This window comes from Hyperoodon ampullatus (genome assembly GCF_949752795.1).
Source record: "Hyperoodon ampullatus genome assembly, chromosome: 8".
NCBI lineage: Eukaryota > Metazoa > Chordata > Mammalia > Artiodactyla > Ziphiidae > Hyperoodon > Hyperoodon ampullatus.
Window position 1 is genome coordinate 80,700,819 of NC_136921.1, and position 19,840 is coordinate 80,720,658.

At 36.3% G+C, this 19,840-nt stretch overlaps 1 protein-coding gene across 1 annotated transcript in view; it reads right to left on the bottom strand.

The window, feature by feature from the left end:
- Window positions 1-15,793: 15,793 nt before the first annotated feature.
- The window catches only part of LOC307057516 (sodium channel protein type 3 subunit alpha-like), a gene marked incomplete at both ends in the record, with an annotated part of 77,946 nt that continues 73,899 nt past the window's right edge, over window positions 15,794-19,840 (bottom strand). The window contains 3 exon segments of the mRNA XM_079710700.1: window positions 15,794-16,989; window positions 17,507-17,777; window positions 19,121-19,260. Coding sequence (XP_079566826.1) covers window positions 15,794-16,989; window positions 17,507-17,777; window positions 19,121-19,260 — 1,607 coding nt within the window.

The following is a 19,840-nucleotide window of genomic DNA, read 5'->3' on the forward strand; positions in this document are numbered from 1 at the left end:
TTGTATATTTGAATCTGGGTTAACTTCTTGAAGTAAAATTTGAAAAGTAAGAAAGGAAAAATTATACACACAGGGACACACATATTATATGTATATATTTAATATTCGGAGGAAGCCAAATTTACTCCGCTCAAACACAGACACAGCTGCATAATCTCAGGTCTTTACAGGAGCAAAGCCAGCCCACAAGGGTTACTGCCACTCACAGCAAATCTGAATGTCTCTCTGGCAAGAAGACCCAGAAATAGACCCCAGCAGGTGGAAGCCAAGTTTTCATGGTTTTTTCTACTAAAACCCCTATCAGGGACATTACTTCTCCTCCCCTGGGAGGAGTAAGGAGGTGAACAGAGCCTGGAAATATTCTTTCCACACTTTGCCCTTGGGGAGAATGGGTTGGAAATTTCCTCTATGAAAACATGAGGAGCGTGTGTTTGTGTGTGAGTGTGTGTATACGTGTGTGTGTTATATTACCTAACACTATTAATACATTTTTAATTTAATCTTTCTCCATATGTATACTTACACACACACCTTTTTTTTTTTTTTTTTTGCGGTACGGGGGCCTCTTACTGTTGTGGCCTCTCCCATTGCGGAGCACAGGCTCCGGACGCGCAGACTCAGTGGCCATGGCTCACGGGCCCAGCTGCTCCAGGGCATGTGGAATCTTCCCGGACCGGGGTACGAACCCCTGTCCCCTGCATCAGCAGGTGGACTCTCAACCACTGCGCCACCAGGGAAGCCCTCACAGCATTTTTATATAAGGACTTAAAATCCAAGAATGTGATTGAGTTAATTTTCTTTTAGGATTTTATTCAAGGGAAGTAGCTTGCAGTAATTTAATAAAATAGTTTACATGTAAATTTATTGTTCATTTTATTATTTAACTTTTTCATTTACATACTCCTTTTTCAGGTTTGCATTCTCTGCTAATGGATACGGGATGTCAACATAAACTGAAGACGTGACTGTAGATTTTCTAGACAGAGTAGCTGTGCTTAGAATTTAATGACTACAGAATAAAGGAAGAAATGTTATTTATGTTTGTTCAGACAGCTGATGTATAAAGAATACTACTAAATATCACTGACTCACATTTTCACTTTTACTTTTTAATTCTAGTTGAATTATTTTGCTCTGTTTTATAATATAAATAGGACATTTTTATAAAAGAAGAGGTTCTTTATAAGTACCAGATTTCATATTTCTATTTATGTCTGTCTTAGTCATTTTAAATTTAAAAATATTTATTTGTGCTTATCTTTCTGTACACATTAGTGGTATTTAATGAAAGATTCCAGTTACTAAACTGGTATATAACTTTCTTAGAGAACTTGTATATTTCTGTTATATTATTTGTTTATCTTATTAGTAATAACTATTACTACTCCAATGAAATTGAATTTCATTGGAGTAGTAATAGCTTTGCCTTTATTAAACCTCAGAAGAAATAAATGGCTTTTCTAAAAACAGCTCTTTGATCTATTTAAATTTTAGCTAAGTAAACAGGTGATCAAAGAGTATCCTTATTGTCCCTAATATCATTGTGTTGGGGGTGTGTGGGGCGGGGGTAAAGGAGGGGGTGGATTTGTTTGTATTCCTTTTTTTCCCTCTCTCTTTCAATGTACTAGGTCATTGCTTGATGTTCACAGCAAGCAGCAAACGGGTTCACCACTGTTTTCCCAAGCTAGTACCAACCAGCCCTGCTGTTTCTACTATGAGGACAGAGGATGAGGCCTCTCCTGTCTCCATGACAACGATGTGTCCTCTGGGAAGCTGCTTGTAGCTAAAGACCTTCTGAGTGCTGGGGGAGGGGCCGTTTCGGAGGAAAATCTCACCTCATTTCCCCCCTTACCAGCGTATTATGTCTCTACATAACACTGTACCCAAAAGCCACACACCCAAAACCTTATTTCATAAACAAAGAGCCATATCACAAGGATTTTTCTAGCATCTGGCATATAGTTTCACATCCTCTTCTCCTGTTTTGTGTTAACTTTATCTCTAGTTCTCCAATTCCCTGAAATGATTTAAATATTAATGATCATTGGAAAGCCAAACACTGCCTTAGCCTGGGAATATTGTTGCTATACATTATGAATATTTGAATGGAAAAAAATGTTTCTTTCTTTGCTTTTTGTTTAAACAGACTTACTAGTATAATTTAAAAATGTAGCTCGCACAAAAAAACCATTTCATCCTTAGACAACAGAGATGTGTGCCATATACATTATGCAAACCTAAATTTACCAGATTAATTCATTAGGGGGTGAGCTTTTTTTTTTTTTTTTTTTGCTGTGCGCGGGCCTCTCACTGTTGTGGCCTCTCCCGTTGCGGAGCACAGGCTCCGGACGCGCAGGCTCAGCGGCCATGGCTCACGGGCCCAGCCGCTCCACGGCATGTGGGATCTTCCCAGACTGGGGCACGAACCCGTGTCCCCTGCATTGGCAGGCGGACTCTCAACCACTGCGCCACCAGGGAAGCCCGGGGTGAGCATTTGATTTACATTTGCCACAAATCTTCAGCAATATTTAACATATATATTTATACCCTTAAATAAGCTCTGTTCCAAGAAAATGAGTTAAAAAAAATTATTCTTTTTGCCCCGTGGCTCTATCTGGTAATGGTACTGGGCTGGTACAATAATCTTCCCTCTCTTCTCTACGTTTTCTCTCAAGGCGTCTCTTCCAGTTTGTGGCTACAACTAGCATACTGAATCAAATGAATTACTAACTGTGTCAAGAGTGTCTTGGGGGCTGGATCCTTCCTTACCCTAGGGTGGGGGCTGCACTTGGACCGAATTGAGATAAGCGGGAACTACGTTTCCCAGAATTCCCTTTGCGGTCCGACTTCGTCTTAGTGACGTGCACACGCAGACCCGGAGCAGCTGCCATATTTGCGCTCTGAGGTGGCGCGTGGTTGCAAGCTATGTGCTAAATTGTGCCTGTGGCTGCTTGTCCTGTGGGTAGCACTCGGGCCTGCTACTCGTCTAGCTCCGGCCACATCTTTTTCTGCTTCTCTGGGTCCTGGACCAGGCTGGCGTGCGGCTTCGCGTTGCGGGGGGGGCAGCCTCTCTGGCAGGCTACCCACTCTCTGAATCTTCTCTTTTGGCTTCTTTGAATCCTGGACCAGGTGCGTGAAGCACGACCAAATTTAAGCGTGACAAGTCCACAGTTATATGGGAGGTCTTAGCCTACTTTTCTTAGTAACTAATAGAATATTAGCAACTAATAGAATAAGCAGACAAAATGTCAATACAGAGATGAGTAAACACTAAATATGTAGATCGCTGTACCTCACAATTGCAGAATAGACATTGTTTTCAAAGACATGCAGAATATTTACTGAAAAAGACTATATGCCATCTCTGGAGTAAATCTCAGCAAGATTTTATTTAATTTATTTAAAAAAATTTTTTTATTACATGAATACTTAAGGAGATCTATCCTCATAACACATTTTTATGTGTACAAAACATTATTGTTAATTGTAGGTACAGTGTTGTACAGAAGATCTCTAGAGCTTATTCATCTTGATTAATTGAAACTTTATGCCTGTTTTAACTCCCCATTTCCCCCTCCTTCAACCCCTGGCAATCACCATTCCAATCTTTGAATCTATGAATTTGACTACTTTAGATACCTCATATAAGTGGAATTATGCAGTCTTTGTTTTTCTGTGAATGGTTTATTTCACGTCCCATAATGTTCTCAAGGTTCAGCCATGTTATCTCATATTGCGTAACTTCTTTCTTGAATAGTATTCCATTGTATGTGCATACCACATTTTCTTTATCCATTCATGTGTCATTGCACATTTAGGTTGTTCCCATAACTTGACTATTTTGACTAGTGTTGCAATGAAAATGGGAGTGCTGATATATCTTTGAGATTGTGACTTCAATTCTTTTAGATAAATAATCAGAAGTGGGATTGATGGATCATATGGCAGTTCTGTTTTTAATTTTTTGAGGAACTTTCATACTGTTTTCCATAGTAGCTACACCATTTTACGTTCCCACCAGCATTGTGCAAGAGTACCAGTTCTCCACATGCTTGCCAATACTTATTAACTTCTTGGATGTGTAGATGAATGCTTTCCCTCAAATTTGGGAAGTTTTCAGCCATTATTTCTTCAAATGTTTTCTCTTTTTTTCTCTCCTTTTGGTACACCATTACACATATGTTGGTGTGCTTAATGGTATCTCACATTTCTCTGAGGCTGTTTATTTTACTTCACTTTTTCTCCCTCTCTTTTTCAATTTTGTGTAATCTCTATTGATCTATCTATCCTCAGCTTTGTTGACTTTTTTGTTCTGTCAGATCAGATTCACTGTTGAACCCCTGTAATGAAATTTTCACTGTAGTTATTGTGTTTTTTAACTCTAGGTTGTTATTATTTACTTGCTTGGTTTTTTTTTTTAACTTTTAATTTTTATTTGTTTAGTGATTTGGTTGAACTAATTTTGGAAAGTCTATTTCCTTAGTGCAGCCTCTAATTTCCTTGCTCAGATTATTTTCCCTTATTTTTCTTTCTTAGCCTGGATACCTTGGTATTACCCTGGGATCAGCATTAGCTACTTAATTTGTCAAAGGTTCTGCTTGAGCCCTCTAGGCCAGTTAATTTTTTTACACTTTGCCATTGGATGTGTGTGTGGCTTGGAGGCTGTTATCCCAGGCCAGGGATTTTGGTTTTTTGGCCCCACGTTCAGCCAGGAACTAGTAGCTTGGAGTTTTCCTCTCTGATTGCTCCTGAGGGAGTACAGTCTTGGACATGAGCACAGTCTTTCAGACTGCCAGGGATGAGTATGAATTTATTTTTAATCCTGGCCGCCTAGGAGTCACCTCTGGGTCAGAAAAGTTTATTGTTCAGTCAGTGTTTAGTTGGAGGTTGGGTTTAAGCCCTTCATGCAGGTGAGCCTTCTGTCCTATTTTGATGGGTTTGCCTGCAGTTCAGGGAGTGCTTTAATGTCTGCCCCATGTCTTCTGATTTCTCCTGAGTGGTTGAAACCTAGTGCATGTATACAGTCTTCTTGACCCATAGAATTGGCTATGACCTCAACAGGGCTGTTTTGGCTTTCTCATTCCTTAGTTCACTCTATTAAACTAATGGCTGCTCTGCTGTTCTGCTTGTATCGTGGAACTACTAGCCTCTTCTTGACTAATGTCCACCTAGATCACTCTTGTTTTCAAAAACATCCTTAGACATGGAGTTCTGCACTTCCTGTTCCAAATAAAGTCAGTCTTCTCACGAACTGCTTTAGAGCTTTTTCTCCTTTTGGCCTGCTTTCTCTGGATAGGAGCCCCACACCACTGCAACCGAATCGGAGTCCTGCCTCTCCCTCAGTGACATCCTTCTTTAGGAGTGGGTACTCGATGGTGGGTGGTAGCCCCTGGTCTAGACATGCCATTCCTGGAGTGGAAACTCTGACCTCTGAGTGAGCTGAGGTGGGTGTAGTTCGGGCCCCAAGTACTCTTCATCTGTCATGCCGCGGGTAGAATTTGTGCTATGCAAATGGAGACTGGGTGGGGGAAGAGACACCTGGTCCTCTCAGGAAAGCCTGTCTGGAATAGAATTCCTGCAGTATGTGGCGGGGGGTGGGGATGAGGATGAGAATGAGAATGAGAAGTGAAGGCAGCCTGTTTCTCCTGGGACTGAGCACTAGGGGCAGAGGAAGTCCTGCGTTCTCAGAGTGCCCAGGATAAAGCTCCTGTAACATGGAACTGGCAGCAGGGCAAGACAGTGAGTTGTGGCTCAAATGCCACATACCCTTATTGTTTTTCCTGATATTTAGTAGATTTTCTTGAAGAAATGTTTCTCCATTTGTTGTATGCCCCTAGGACAATTTCCAGAGACCTTAAATAATTGGTCTTAATAATTTTGACCACTTAAATAGTTGTTTTACTGATGAGAGATTTCTCTGAGTTTCTTACTCAGCCATGCTAGAAGATTCATCTATTTTACACTTTTAATATATTGGGGGATTTGGTTTTCATATATATATATGTGTGTTTGTGCGTGTGTGTGTGTATATGTGTATATATATATATTTTGTTTGTTTGTTTGTTTATGTGAAGAGTAAAATTGGCCACAATTTTTCTTTGTGTTACTGTTCTTATCTAGGCTTGGTATCAAGGTTTCATCCAGCTTTTAGGATTGTTTGGGAATGTTTCTTATTTTTCTAATCTGTGGAAGAGTTTGTATATGACTATCTTTTCCTTGAAATTTGCAACCAAATGTGTCTAGTCCCTCTCTGTATGGGGATGGCATAATTTTAACCATTGATTAAGTTTCTTAAAGGTTATGAATTTTTCAAAAATTTTTGTAATTCAAAAATTTGTAAAAATTATTTTCAGTGTTGGTGTGCTATTTTTCTCAGAATGTATTCATTTTGTCTATTTTTCAAAACTTTTGAAAAAAAGCAGTTTGTTGTATCCTACTCTATTAATATTTTAATCTTAGCAATACCTATAATTTTATTCCTTTTTTATTCCTTATATTGTTTACTTTTTTGATCAATCTTGCTAGAGTCATTAAGTTTATTTATTTTTTATTTATTTTATTTTTTTTGCGGTACCCGGGCCTCTCACTGTTGTGGCCTCTCCCGTTGCGGAGCACAGGCTCCGGACGCGCAGGCTCAACGGCCGTGGCTCACGGGCCTAGCCGCTCCGTGGCATGTGGGATCTTCCCAGACCGGGGCACGAGCCTGTGTCCCCTGCATCGGCAGGCGGACTCTCAACCACTGCACCACCAGGGAAGCCCCATTAAGTTTATTTTTAAGACACAACATTTGTCTTTGTGTATTCTATTATTTTTTATATTTCATTAAGTTTTCTTTCTTCTTATCTATCTTTCTATTTATCATCCGTCTTCTTGCTTATAGTTTCCTTGGAATTATTCTCTTGTTTTTAAATTACTCCTCAGCTCACTAAGTTTTAGCCATTTTATTTTCTAATAAAAAGATTTCTGACTGTAAATTTATCTACCTCTAAGTACTACTTTAGCTTCATCTCACAATTTCTACAGTGTGGTATTTTTATATTATCAAACTATTTATATATGTTATTTTATTTCTTTTTTTATCCTTAAGCCATAAGTAAGTGTATTTTAAGATTTGGTAATTTCTATTGATCTCCAAATTCCTTGACATTTTCTTCTGTAATTTCTAATGTTCTAGATTAGATTTTGATGTTAGATAATTGTATTTTTCAATTCTCAAGTTTTCTTTTGGTTAATTTATAGTTTCTAATTTTCTTCTGATATTTCCTATCTGTTCATTCATTATAAAGTGTATATTCTTTTACAGTCCTTGAATATAACTATATTACTGCTTTGGAATTTTTGCCTGTTAAGTCCAACACTTGAGCCTCCATTGTTTGCGTTTCCTTTTGAGTGTTGTGAAAGGTATCTTGCAGATTCTCTGGCTTCTCTTCTGTTCCCCTGAAAAATATCAGATGAGTTCAACTCCAGACTATCTTCCCTGCAGTGGGCAACAGCTGAAAACCCCTGGATGTTTAAGACTTAGCATGGCAGCTCTAAATCTGTTGCACATGGGCAAATTTAAGGGCTCAACCAGATTTATATGGTTCTGTCACTTTCCAGCTGCTGTGGTTGTTTCAAACTCTATGCTCTGATTTCTCAAATTGTAAGACTGTAAATTTCTATCAAAATTTCAGCTCAGTTCTGACTGGATCCTGAACTCAGATGAAAACAGTAATAAACAGGAAACTCATCCAGTGCCATTTCCTTTTTCCAGTTTTCTGGCTTTTTGGAGTCACTCCCTATACCAAAAGATAATTGTATTTTGTTCAAGATTTACAGTTTTTATTTATCAGAACATTGGTCTGATATTATGTACCTCATCATTTCCAGGAGAGGAAACTAGAAGTTCATTTTTAAGCCTTCAAATATATTCCTAAAAGTTAAATTTGTAATTTAATTGTATCCAAATCAGAAAATGTGGTGTGCTCTGTATGACACCAGTACTTTGAATAAGTGCATAACTGCATCCAGTTTAAAATCGTTATGTCTTAGAGTCTTTTTTTTTAATTGGAGTATAATTGCTTTACAATGTTGTGTTATTTTCTACTGTATAATGACGTGAATCAGCTATATGTATACCTATATCGCCTCCCTCTAGGACCTCCCTCCCACCTCTCCCCCGCCATCCCACCCATCTAGGTCATCACAGAGCACTGAGCTGAGCTTCCTGTGCTTTATAGCATGTTTCCACTAGCTATCTATTTTACGCATGATAGTGTTTATGTTTTAGAGTTTTAAACCTATTTTGTCTCTAATAATACAAATATGTGAGTATTCATTATGTTAGTATTTGCCTGATAATTTTCAAATCCTGTTACTTTTAAGTTTTCTGTATTTTTGTGTTTTAGGTTTATTTATTTTAAATAACTAGACTGTAAAAATGAACATGATATTCTTTGCCTTTTAACTGGGCAGTTCAATGTATTCACTGGTAATTACTAACATATTACTGACATATTTTTATAGATATCACCAATGCCATGGTGTTATATTGTATTCTATGCTGGAGTTTTTCTCTAGAGTATACCATTTTTATAGAATACAGTGTGATTTTTCCCCTGGAGTTGTGTAACACAGTTATCCTGGATAATAAAGCAGTATGTTGCAGTGATTAAGAGATTGGCTCTGCAGCCAGTTTTCCAGGATAAATATCTTTATTGTGGTTCTTCCTAGCAATGCATCCTTGGGCAAGTTAAGAATATTACATGTATCTCAGTCTCTTCATAGTTCTTACCTTCATCAGGTTAATGTGAGGATTACCAAGAAAAGTATTTGAAAATGACTAGATTATAAAATAATAAGCAATCATTACATGTTGAGTATTGTTAATTTCCACCAAGTTGTTTTGTAGGTTTTATTTGTCTTATTTTCCCTACTTTTATCTTCCTTCTTGTGCTTTTGAATTTCTTAAATACCAAGTTTTCCATTTTCTTCCTATAGTAGTTTTAACATTTTTATTCCATTTTTTTTTGTCTTTACATGTATATCCCTAAGATTTTAGTAAGCATTTTAAGCAAAATTTAAAGTTAATATCTTTACCAAACTCCTGAACAATACGAAGACCTTAGAATTCTTTTTTTTTTAAATTGAAGTATAGTTGATTTACAATATTGTATTACTTTCAGATGTATAACGTAGTGATTCAATATTTTTATAGACTATGCTCCATTTAAAGTTATTACAAAGTAATGGCTGTATTTCCTTATGCTGTACAATATATCCTTGTTGCTTATTTATTTTATACATATAGTTTGTATCTCTTAATCCCATACCTCTTTCTTGCCCCCTCATCCCTCTCCCCACCAGTAGCCACTAGTTCTCTATATCTGTGAGTCTGTTTCTGTTTTGTTATATATATACATTTGTTTTAGTTTTTAGATTCCACATATAGGTGATAACATAGAGGACTTACCCTGGTGGTAGTGTGGAGCTGTGCTGCAGAGCAGGTGGGGTAGGTGTGGGTTGGGGCATGGGCTGTGGCCATGTGGCTGCAGTCAGGGACACAGACTGCTTCTGATGTGCTGCCTGTGTAAGTGCCTGTAATGTCTGCCCCTGCCCTACTAACACACTGCTCTGGGTCTGAGCCATCTTTGTGCCTTACAGCCGACATGCCCCTCGGCCACAGCAGCCCTTGCCCTATGTGGAGTTGTGTCCTGAAGCAAGTGGGTCTAAGCGGTGTTCAGCTCAGGCCAGGGCATGCGCTGGGATGGTAGGAGGAGTGCAGTTTCAGTGTGCCCTTTCTGCCCTGTTTCAGGAAGGTGGATTTTAAGTCTCCCATTTTGTTTTGATTTCAATCACTGCATTCTTTATTTCTGTAAATAGCATGATATCCTTCTTCAAGTATGCCTCATAATTTTGTATCTCTTACTCATCGTCTTTTTTTTTCTTTTGCAGGCAGTGTAAATTCTCCAACTATGTTCTTTTATGTCAAGATTATCTTGGCCTTACTCAGTCTTTTGCTTTTCAATATAAGTTTCAGAATCAGGTCATCAGTTTCTATAAAGGAAAAGTCTGCTTGGATTTGAGATTTTTGTTGTGATTGCATTGAAAATAATTACATCATACATGCGTATGATGTAATTTTTTTTACATTATATGTATATGTGAGATAATATATATCTCAGTTTGTGTATATGACTTTCTAATAATATTGAATTTTACCATGCATGATCTCTCTGCTTTATTTAGACTCTGAATTCTGGGTCTATGACTATGAATCTTGGGAGACTTTTTTCTATGAACTAGAGCTAAGACAAGACAAAAATGTTCCCTTGCTAAGGTTTTCTTTCTATCTGCTTTTGCAAGGTTGATTTTTAAAAATGCTTTCATTAAGTGTGTAGCTTTTTGTGGATCTTGAATTTATTCAGGATCTCTAACCCATATTGGGTTAATCTTTGTCTTCTATTTTCTGTACGCAGGCGATTAAAACCAAGCTATAGGTCACTGGGATCAATAGAAGCCCACAGAATAGCCTCTGACTTTAGTGCTAGCTTACCTTTCACTATCAGTCCTAAGGAATTTCCCTTGTTTTCTGGTAAGGCTAACCATACATTAAAATGATCTTCTAAAAATATTTTATTCTGTTTTTACATATTTTGTGACAAGAGTTTTAGGATAATTGTCCCATTATATGCTTGAAATATACATTCATCAAGCAAAATCCTAGTTATCAGTATATTACCAGTGTACCTATGAGTTATTCAAGTGAAGCATATATACATGATTAGGGTAGTGAAATAAAACCTGATTATGTTTTTTTATCCATGCAGCATACATCTAATTGAGGACAACTAAGTAAAACTATTCTTTCACTGACAGAATTAATGAAATGAAGTTATTTTTTTTCAGTAGTTTTTGTTAGGCAATAGGCATTGCTTGTAAACTATAGTTACAAGGTGTACTGTATTTCTGAGATATTTTGTAATTATGGTAGTGGTTTATCTGAATTTAGATGCTAATAAATTTGAGAGTCATTCTCAGTAAGGACTGGAAAAAATTTACTGGTGGTGTTGTTTGGCATTTAAGTATTTTTGTGTTTTCCTGAAAGACTCAATTCTAGCAATGTATCTGAAAACTGGTAGTCACATACCCTGTTAGTCATTGCTGATAAAGGATAAAAGGGTGAGAAAATTAATGAGATGCATCCCATACCTTGGATGTACTACAATCTATTAGAAGAGATAAGTGCAAAAGAGGTAATACAGCACGGTATGGTACATAAAATCCTAGATGCACTTAGGAAGTCTGAGGAGAAATGTTTTGGGGAAATCTGAGGAGGCTTTGAAAAGATGATATTTGAGCCAGTTTTTGAAAGATGAGCAACAATTTGTCAGGGAAAAAAAGAGAAAGACATTTCAGGCAAAGACTGTAGCATGTACCAAGACAGGAGAGATGTCCAAAAATTGTATAATTGGAGACTATGTGATTCCGTGGGGAGGAGGCATGAGTTGTGGAGTGATGGCCAATGACAGAGGATAGTAGTGGGATATGTGAGGGACAGGTTATTCAGGGTTTGTTTTTTTTTTTAAACTCTGTAATAAGAAAGGGAAATGGATTCTCTGAATAATGGGATTCCATCAGGTTTAGAAGATTTCAGATGTGTATTTCAGTATGCCAGCTGGACGGAATATTGGAGAGACTCTGGAGAGAAGAGGAGAGGAGAAATACTGCAGATGGAAGGACACATAGGAAGGAGACAGTTACAACAAAAGTTTGGTTGCATCAAATCATAAATGTCTTTCTCTGTGAAAGAATAAAACATTTTAGGTGTTATCATAAGAGAATGATGTGAATTTTTTATTCTTTTTTCAGTAAAAATAGTGTTCTAGGGAATATAAGACTTAATCCCAACTTCCTTAAGTTTTGTGGCAAATGTTAATGACAAAGAAGGAGTAAGTACACTTGTAGTTCGAGACAATTTTACAAATAACTAATGATTTCTTTGTTTTAATCTCTTCTGTTATATATCAGGTGTTGTCTTTTAGAAATCTGTAACATCATAGAAGAGAAATAATAGCCATCCTTTCAATTATTTAAAACATTCTTCAACTTTGTCATATAAAATCTTTGAGGACAAGAAGACTTCTTCATTAGTGGGGCTAAAGTCAAGGTCAAATGTTGCATTTCTATTTTAAGTTATCTGAGTAATGTTTTAAATGGTGTATTGACAATGCACATTTTTTTAAATTAAGTATTACTCATATAAAGGAAATTACTCATTTTGAATGGCAATTTGATTTTGAACATAGAATTTTGAATTAAAGTACTACTAGAGACAGCATACCTAATCCAGCATCCCCATTCACATAAAGGGGGAATCTGAGGGGCCAGAATTTGGTTTGCCTGGATTACACTGCTAGTTTTATACCAGAACTGAAACTAAAAGCCAAGTGTCAGAACTCTTGGTCCAGTTCTTTATACATTTTTCATTTCCACAAAAATGGTCAGTAAGAACTTTCTTTATGATTACTACTGAGTAGTTTGAAACGCACAAGAATGATTTTCAAGTTATTGTATTCTAGTTATTTGAACACATAAATTTATATAGACATTATCTTTCAGCTACATTATTGGAAATGCAGAATTCTCATTTTTCTCTCCACACAAATGGTTTTTCTTTACTGAAGGATCACTTATTGGTAATTTAGTATCACTTATTGTTGATTTAGTATCACTTATTGGTGAATTTAAGTTTCTTTAATTTCATGGTATTGTTATTTCTATGTACAACTTGATTAATTCTATTTTTTACAAAATTCTATCATGAAGTTTAATAATAGAAGGATTTTTCTTGTGAAAGTAGTTATTTCAAAAATCTATCAAACTGCATTAGCAACCCTGTATTCTGAACATTTTTCAGAATATCCTTTAGCTTGGTATATTTTTTAAAGTTTTTTTGTTTTTTTGCAGCTGAGACTCTTCTGAGCATAAGATCATTTAGATATAATGCATATCAATTAATAGATTACTTGGCTAATGATTATATAATAGGGTGCATAAAAAGGCTAAGGACTTTGCAGAGTAATACTTGACTTCTTTGTGGTGTTGGCAAGATCTGAAAATTTACCTGAACAGCAAGAAGGCAACAAATTCCAATTAAGTCACCTCATACCGTTTATGTTGGGGAAATTATGAAATGCATATTTAGATCCAATTCATCAAAAATATAAGCATTATAACTGGAGTTTTCTACTGAGAAGAAACATTTGGTTTTGACCTGACATAAATCCAAGGGACCCTGAAAAAGAAGTTAATATATATTTTCAGTCACTGCATCATTAATATTTTATGTGTAAATGGGAGTTCATAAAATGGATTTAAGTAACAAACTATGTAATATAACATTTATTTACTGCCAAGAAATTTGGAGATTACAATAATTACATTGAGAGGAGTTGAGGTCAAAATGTTTACAGCCAAGGGAGTTAATTGAAATTGACAACCATTGTAGGTGGCTACTATTATTGTTGTTGAACTTGAAAGTTGGAATATGTGAGCTTGATCTTTTGCACACAGAAAAGTTCACAAAAACTGCTTTTAATAGACTTTATTCTATAGTACTGCTTGGTGGATCATGTAGTAGGTTGTTATAAAATTCATGTGAAGATTTATGTATACAAATGTTAGATCAAGTACAGGTTTCATTAATTATATATGTTTTAAACTTCCAACAATAAAAAAACCCCAGAAGCCAGGAAATTAAATACAATAAAAAATGAAATATTTATTCGTTTGGCTCAATAATGACATAGCTCACCATTCGTTTTAGTAATAGCAATTCCCTGCATGCAGTTCATCAGTACACTACAAGTAAATAGTTGTGTAAAAGGAATTAACATTAATCTTTTGGTTTGTGCAAAAAACAAAAATTTATATCATGTTAGGTAATTGCACAGCTTAGCCACTATGTTCATGGCTAAAAGGGTCAGAGCCCAAGTTATATCTCTGATAGCTTTAGTGCAACAGGAATTAAAAAAATAAGACTAGTCTGCATAAGCAAATACTACAAAAGTTGAGTAAAAAAAAACCTTCCATGAATAAAGGGTTATATTGAGGCAACCATAGTTGGTAGAAAATGATCTAGGTTTGAATTTTTGACCAATGTTCTCCTACTGGAATGGTAGAAAATATATTATAACAAAGAAATCCACAAAACACATTGTCTAACTTTTATTTTAAGAAATTATCCGTTGAAAATTCTTATGGATTTAAAAGTTTGGAGTTGTGATTAAAAGTAAAAAGAAAAAGCATAAAGTAAAATAAATTGGCATGTCATCAACCTGAAAATAATTTTCTTATGTACAAAATGCAACAAATAAAATTGATTATATTTTTACATTATTTATATTTAAACAAGTTTTGGACATATTTTAGCAAAATATGAAGTATAGGTTTTGACAGTAGGCAGTATGCGTGTTTCCTTGAAATCTAGAGAGACACCATATGACACAAGTTGAATTAAAAATGCAAAAGGAAAGGTGCTTTTAAATAACCACAAGCTATTCTGCTTGATGTACTAGACATAGAGCTGGTTGAAATCACTCTACTACCAACATGTGACGACTTCTAACCAAGACTTGTGAAGAATGGATTGAGTAAAATAGAGCAGCATAGGTAATTAACATGCATTAGTGGTAGTCTTCAAACTATTTATGTTTAATGAATGGTGCAAGATATATCCCTGTTGGAAGCTCGTAAAAGACACATACACTGTGGTACATATTTGATTTAATATTAGTTGTTTATCAGGATATATATATATATATACACATAAATATGTATATATATATATATATTCCCAAACATGCCCCACAGGATAAAATAACTATTTACATAACAGAGGGTGTGTTTAATTGACATAAAATGTCAGCTTTGCTGAGAGCAGAAGATGGCAAAGCAACACTGCATCAGAAGGTGGAACAACTATTCTAAAGCGATACTTTAGATATACTTTTCTAGAACAGATTTATTAGATTACTTTTTTTGGAAAGCATTTAACCAAAATTAAATATAGTGCTCTGGAACTTAGAATAAAATTTGCACTTGCTGAAACGGAATACTTTGCATAAAAATAATCCTTTAAAAATTAGAGGAGACTTTACAGGCACGTAACTGTTTAGATATAAACAAACAGACTAAAACACTTTCAAAATTAAAGCCGTCTAGAAAATGGAAGTACCTGAAATTGTTATTAGATTTTTTTTTCTGGTTTTGAGCAAGAATTTCATCTCTTGGACAAAACCCTTTTGTCTGATTATTCGAGAAACTTGTGGAGTAGGAACACAGGGCTCTTATATACTTTTTTCTCAACTTAAATTTCATTTACAAAAATAGTGACGTAGTATTATGAATAAACTATGAATTAGTGACCAGGGAAATCCACTAGAACAAATTTTGTAAAAATATGGCAGATATGGAAGTTAAAAATAGAGTGGATGCAAGTACTGTACTAAAAGTGTTTGGTGTAGTTACAATGATCACTTTGCACAACTATCCCTACAGTCTAGGTAGCCATTGACTTTCTCCTCAGCAGTGTCAGCTGGTAATGAAAACAGCAACCTCTTGTCAGTGTTGATACCCTGACTCACAGAGTTGTAGCAATGGAGAGGTCACTGTCTTGTTATAGGCACTGACCATGAGTATTTGTTAAAACAGTCAGTTTGGCATAGACCTCCTCTGGGAGTCCAGTTGACACATAAACTTTACCTTCTTAGGCTGTAAACAATTGATCACAAAGATAATTCTTTGTCTCTTTTTACTTTTGATTTTCCCTCACCTCTTTCCCTTTGCTTTCTTTTTCTGGTTTGTCTTTCTCAAACTTTTCTTTGTCTGGCTTTGTTACACTATCATAGGAAGGAGGAGAGGTGGTAGAGGAACTTCCATCTGTTTTTTCTGGGGTGGAGTTCCCATTTAATTTGTCAATAATCATGTCATCTTTTATAGGTAAGTCAATCCTCCCTTTGATTGCCTCTTTGTTATACTCACTTAATACCTTCTTTAACCTTTGCCTTAAAAGATAACATCTGAAATTACGCTGAATGATAGCAGCAGATACCTCCTCTTGTTTGCGTTTCAAAGTGGTTGTAATGGGCTCATAGGAGACTTTGGAGGGGTTCGATGCCATGAACCGATCTTCCATTTGTATTCGAAGGGCATCCATCTCTCCACTTTCACCCAAAACACGCTTTGTAAAGGCAAATAAAATGTCGAGGCAGTGGATCCTGTCCCCACTGACCATGGGCAGATCCATAGCAGTGAGCTGGACTTTGTTTGGTTTTGCTACGAGAAGAGGAGGATCCAGGGCAGCTGCAAAATCAGAGAGTTTGCTATATTCTATAAATTGGGTGGCATCGGGATCAAACTTCTCCCAAACCTCATAGAACATCTCAAAGTCATCCTCACTCAGAGGCTCTGCACTTTCTTCAGTAGCAACACTGAAGTTCTCCAGGATGACAGCGATGTACATGTTCACCACGACCAGAAATGATATGATGATATAACTGACAAAAAAGAAAATCCCCACAGATGGGTTCCCACAATCTCCCTTAACTGAGCTGCCAGGGTGAATTGTGTCAGGGTCACAGTCAGGCGGTGCACTGTTGAGAATAGGTGCTAGCAATCCATCCCAGCCAGCAGAGGTGGTAATCTGGAACAGGCAGATCATGCTGTTGCCAAAAGTTTCAAAGTTGAACATGTCATCAATTCCAGCTTCCTTTTTAACATAGGCAAAGTTGGACATTCCAAAGATGGCATAGATGAACATGACCAGGAAGAGCAGGAGGCCGATGTTAAACAACGCAGGCAGGGACATCATCAAAGCAAAGAGCAGCGTGCGGATCCCCTTGGCCCCTTTGATCAGACGCAGGATTCGGCCAATCCTGGCAAGACGGATCACTCGGAACAGGGTAGGGGACACAAAATATTTCTCTATCAGCTCAGCCAGAAACATACCTATGGAACAATACAGAAAACAGCTAAACAGTGAGTATCTTATGCTTATATGAATGCTTTTTCTTTGCAAGGTTAATGAAAACAACAAATTTGTTATGAATATAAACCTTTACTGTTTGGATCCACTTCCTAATATTACCAGTGAAAGGTTATAGAGTTTTATTTAATAATTCTATAATGTCATAAACCAATATGGACTCTTGCAAAATCCTATAAGTTAAATAATCTCACATAGTGGTATGGCATTTTAAGATTATATACACCCAATTACTATGATTAGTTATCCTCGCATATGAAATGTGCCAACAGCAAACAAAGACTATTTCTGAAATCTTCAAATATATTGTTTTCTTTTTTTGAATAGTTAAATTCTTCAGTTAGTGGAAAATGAACAAGAGTGTTGAACTTTAGATCTATACACATTATGATTCTCAGATCTAATTTCCATGTTACACAGGTGATAGGCTTTGGGGACTTTTCCAACAACTGCACTTCTCTGTAAATAAACCATTCTTACCTACAATGGAGAGAATCACCACCACAAAATCAAAGATGTTCCAGCCTATGGTGAAGTAGTAGTATCTGAGGGAGATAAGTTTCAGCACAAATTCTCCAGTGAACAGGATAATGAACACAAGGTTGATCCGGGACAAGACTAGAGTCATATATTTGCTCTGGTCATCAGTTTCTACCATCATGGTGACCATATTGAGGCAGATAAGGATCATGATGCTGATATCAAAAACTTGTCTGGTTACAAAATCAAAGACCATTCCTTGGAATTTGTTCTAGAAAGAGAGGAAGGAGAAGGTTAATATGCATATTTCATAAATATTGATCCATAAAATTGCAGATGAAGTCCTTATACGTATGGCCCATGGGATGTGCACCCTTCTCACGTTACCGCAAACAAATTTGTATAAAAAAGAGCAATAAATGAAAAATGTCATATGACAAAAACAAAATATAATTGTTTTATTTAGGTCCCATGGGAAGACAAAGCTGAATAAAACATAAATTGGTGGCAACTGGTTGCTAATGTGCATGGGCTTTGCTTGATTTTAATAACTGATAATTTTTACAAAAAATAATGACAACTAATAATGAAGATTTACAAAGTAGGTTAATATAGACAGACTTTTAGATGGATGAATATGCCAATTCATTTATCAATGCTTTAGGGATTTTGAATTATAGCTTATTTCTGTCCATCCCTCAAAATATCTCAGTTGTTTTCTATTTAATTCTGCCTCTTCTAACTATAATATTTAAATGACATTCAGTAAAGCAGGTATATGCCCTTTTGTGTGCCCTGCCTTACATCCTCCCTCTGCCCTGCTTCCCCTCCCCCTCCCCCCGCCTGCACCTACTCCAACTACTCTTAAAAATAATGCAAAGTGAAGTCATTTATAGGATTCATGAGACCTTGTCAAGTCCCAGTTCTGGCGATTACAGGCTTTGTGACTTTACGTACAGTATATACCTTCTTTGGGTCTCAGTTCCTTATTCCTTACCCATCTAAGAGGATAGGTGATTTAGAATACAGCTCTGTGAACATAGTCCACCATCTTTATGACTTTCCACTATAATGAAGCTCTACAGAGTATGCATTCTGAATAAATCTTTCGTGTGTGGGTGTATTTGCTGAAACAAACTATTTTGATGATACCCTTTTCCTTTCTAAAAACGTTAAAAATATTTTCTAGTCATAACAATGGAGAGAACAAATAGCATAGAGGGAGCCCATGGGTGTAGAATGGGAAGTCTGGAAAACTTCATCTACTTAAAAGGACAAGAAGGTGCCATGTAACAAGATCAGAGGAGCTGGAACCACGTGCGTTGTTGGCAGCAGTAGGTGGCAGCAGGAGCATGAACCTTGCTTTGGAAGCAGTTATTGGGAACCTTGACTTGGAGGTTTTCAACTGACAAACTAAAGAATATTGCCTCGTTTTTAAGAACTTAGTAATTCTTACAGTGTAGTAGTTGCAAATTGTGTTACACAGTATGTACTTTAAATTAGGTCGTATTATATAAGGTGATATCACCTAATATGTTCTGATCCAGAGCACTGCCCAATTTCATCATATGGAAATAGGGCTTTGGAATGTTAAAGAAGATGAGTAATTCTTACTGCAGGCCGAGGTATGGGTTTCTGAGGTTTCTTGGACCCAAGTTTCTTCATTGCATTGTAATATTTTTTTTGTTCCTCTGTCATAAATATGTCTTGACCTCCAAAGTAAAGACATAGTATAAAACTGGTTACAATCCAACCTGTATTACAACAGTACTTTTACAAAAGTATTTCTGAGTCTCTCCTTTAATCCTGTTTTTTCAGTTTTTAAATGGATATTATCCTGCTTCATATAGATTTATACTGCTTTTCCCTTTTATGTGAAATTCTGAGTACCTTAACATTATGTAAAACCCATAATCACATAAAACTCTGATTAGTACAGGATTCTAATTTGATTATATTACATTTAGAAGGAAGCTCAGGAGTCTCAAATATATTTTCATGAAAGAAAAAAAATCTTAGTCCATTTCAGTGTTGACAATTTTACTTCTTTATTCAACACTTTTTGAGCACTTTCTATGTCTTAGACAGTGTACCCAGTATCAAAACTACATAGATATATAAGACACAGTGTCTATATGCAAAAAAACAAAAACAACCCAGTACTTCAGAGATAACAATAATCTGTTTCTGAATCTGTTCCAAGATTCAGAAACAGCCTTTATATAGGGGAGTACCCTTAAGCTAGACCTTAAAGGATGATTAAGGGTTTGCTAGGCAAAGCATTTTAGGAAGAGAAAATATCCTCTGTAAAGTCATGGAGGGAGAAGAGCATGC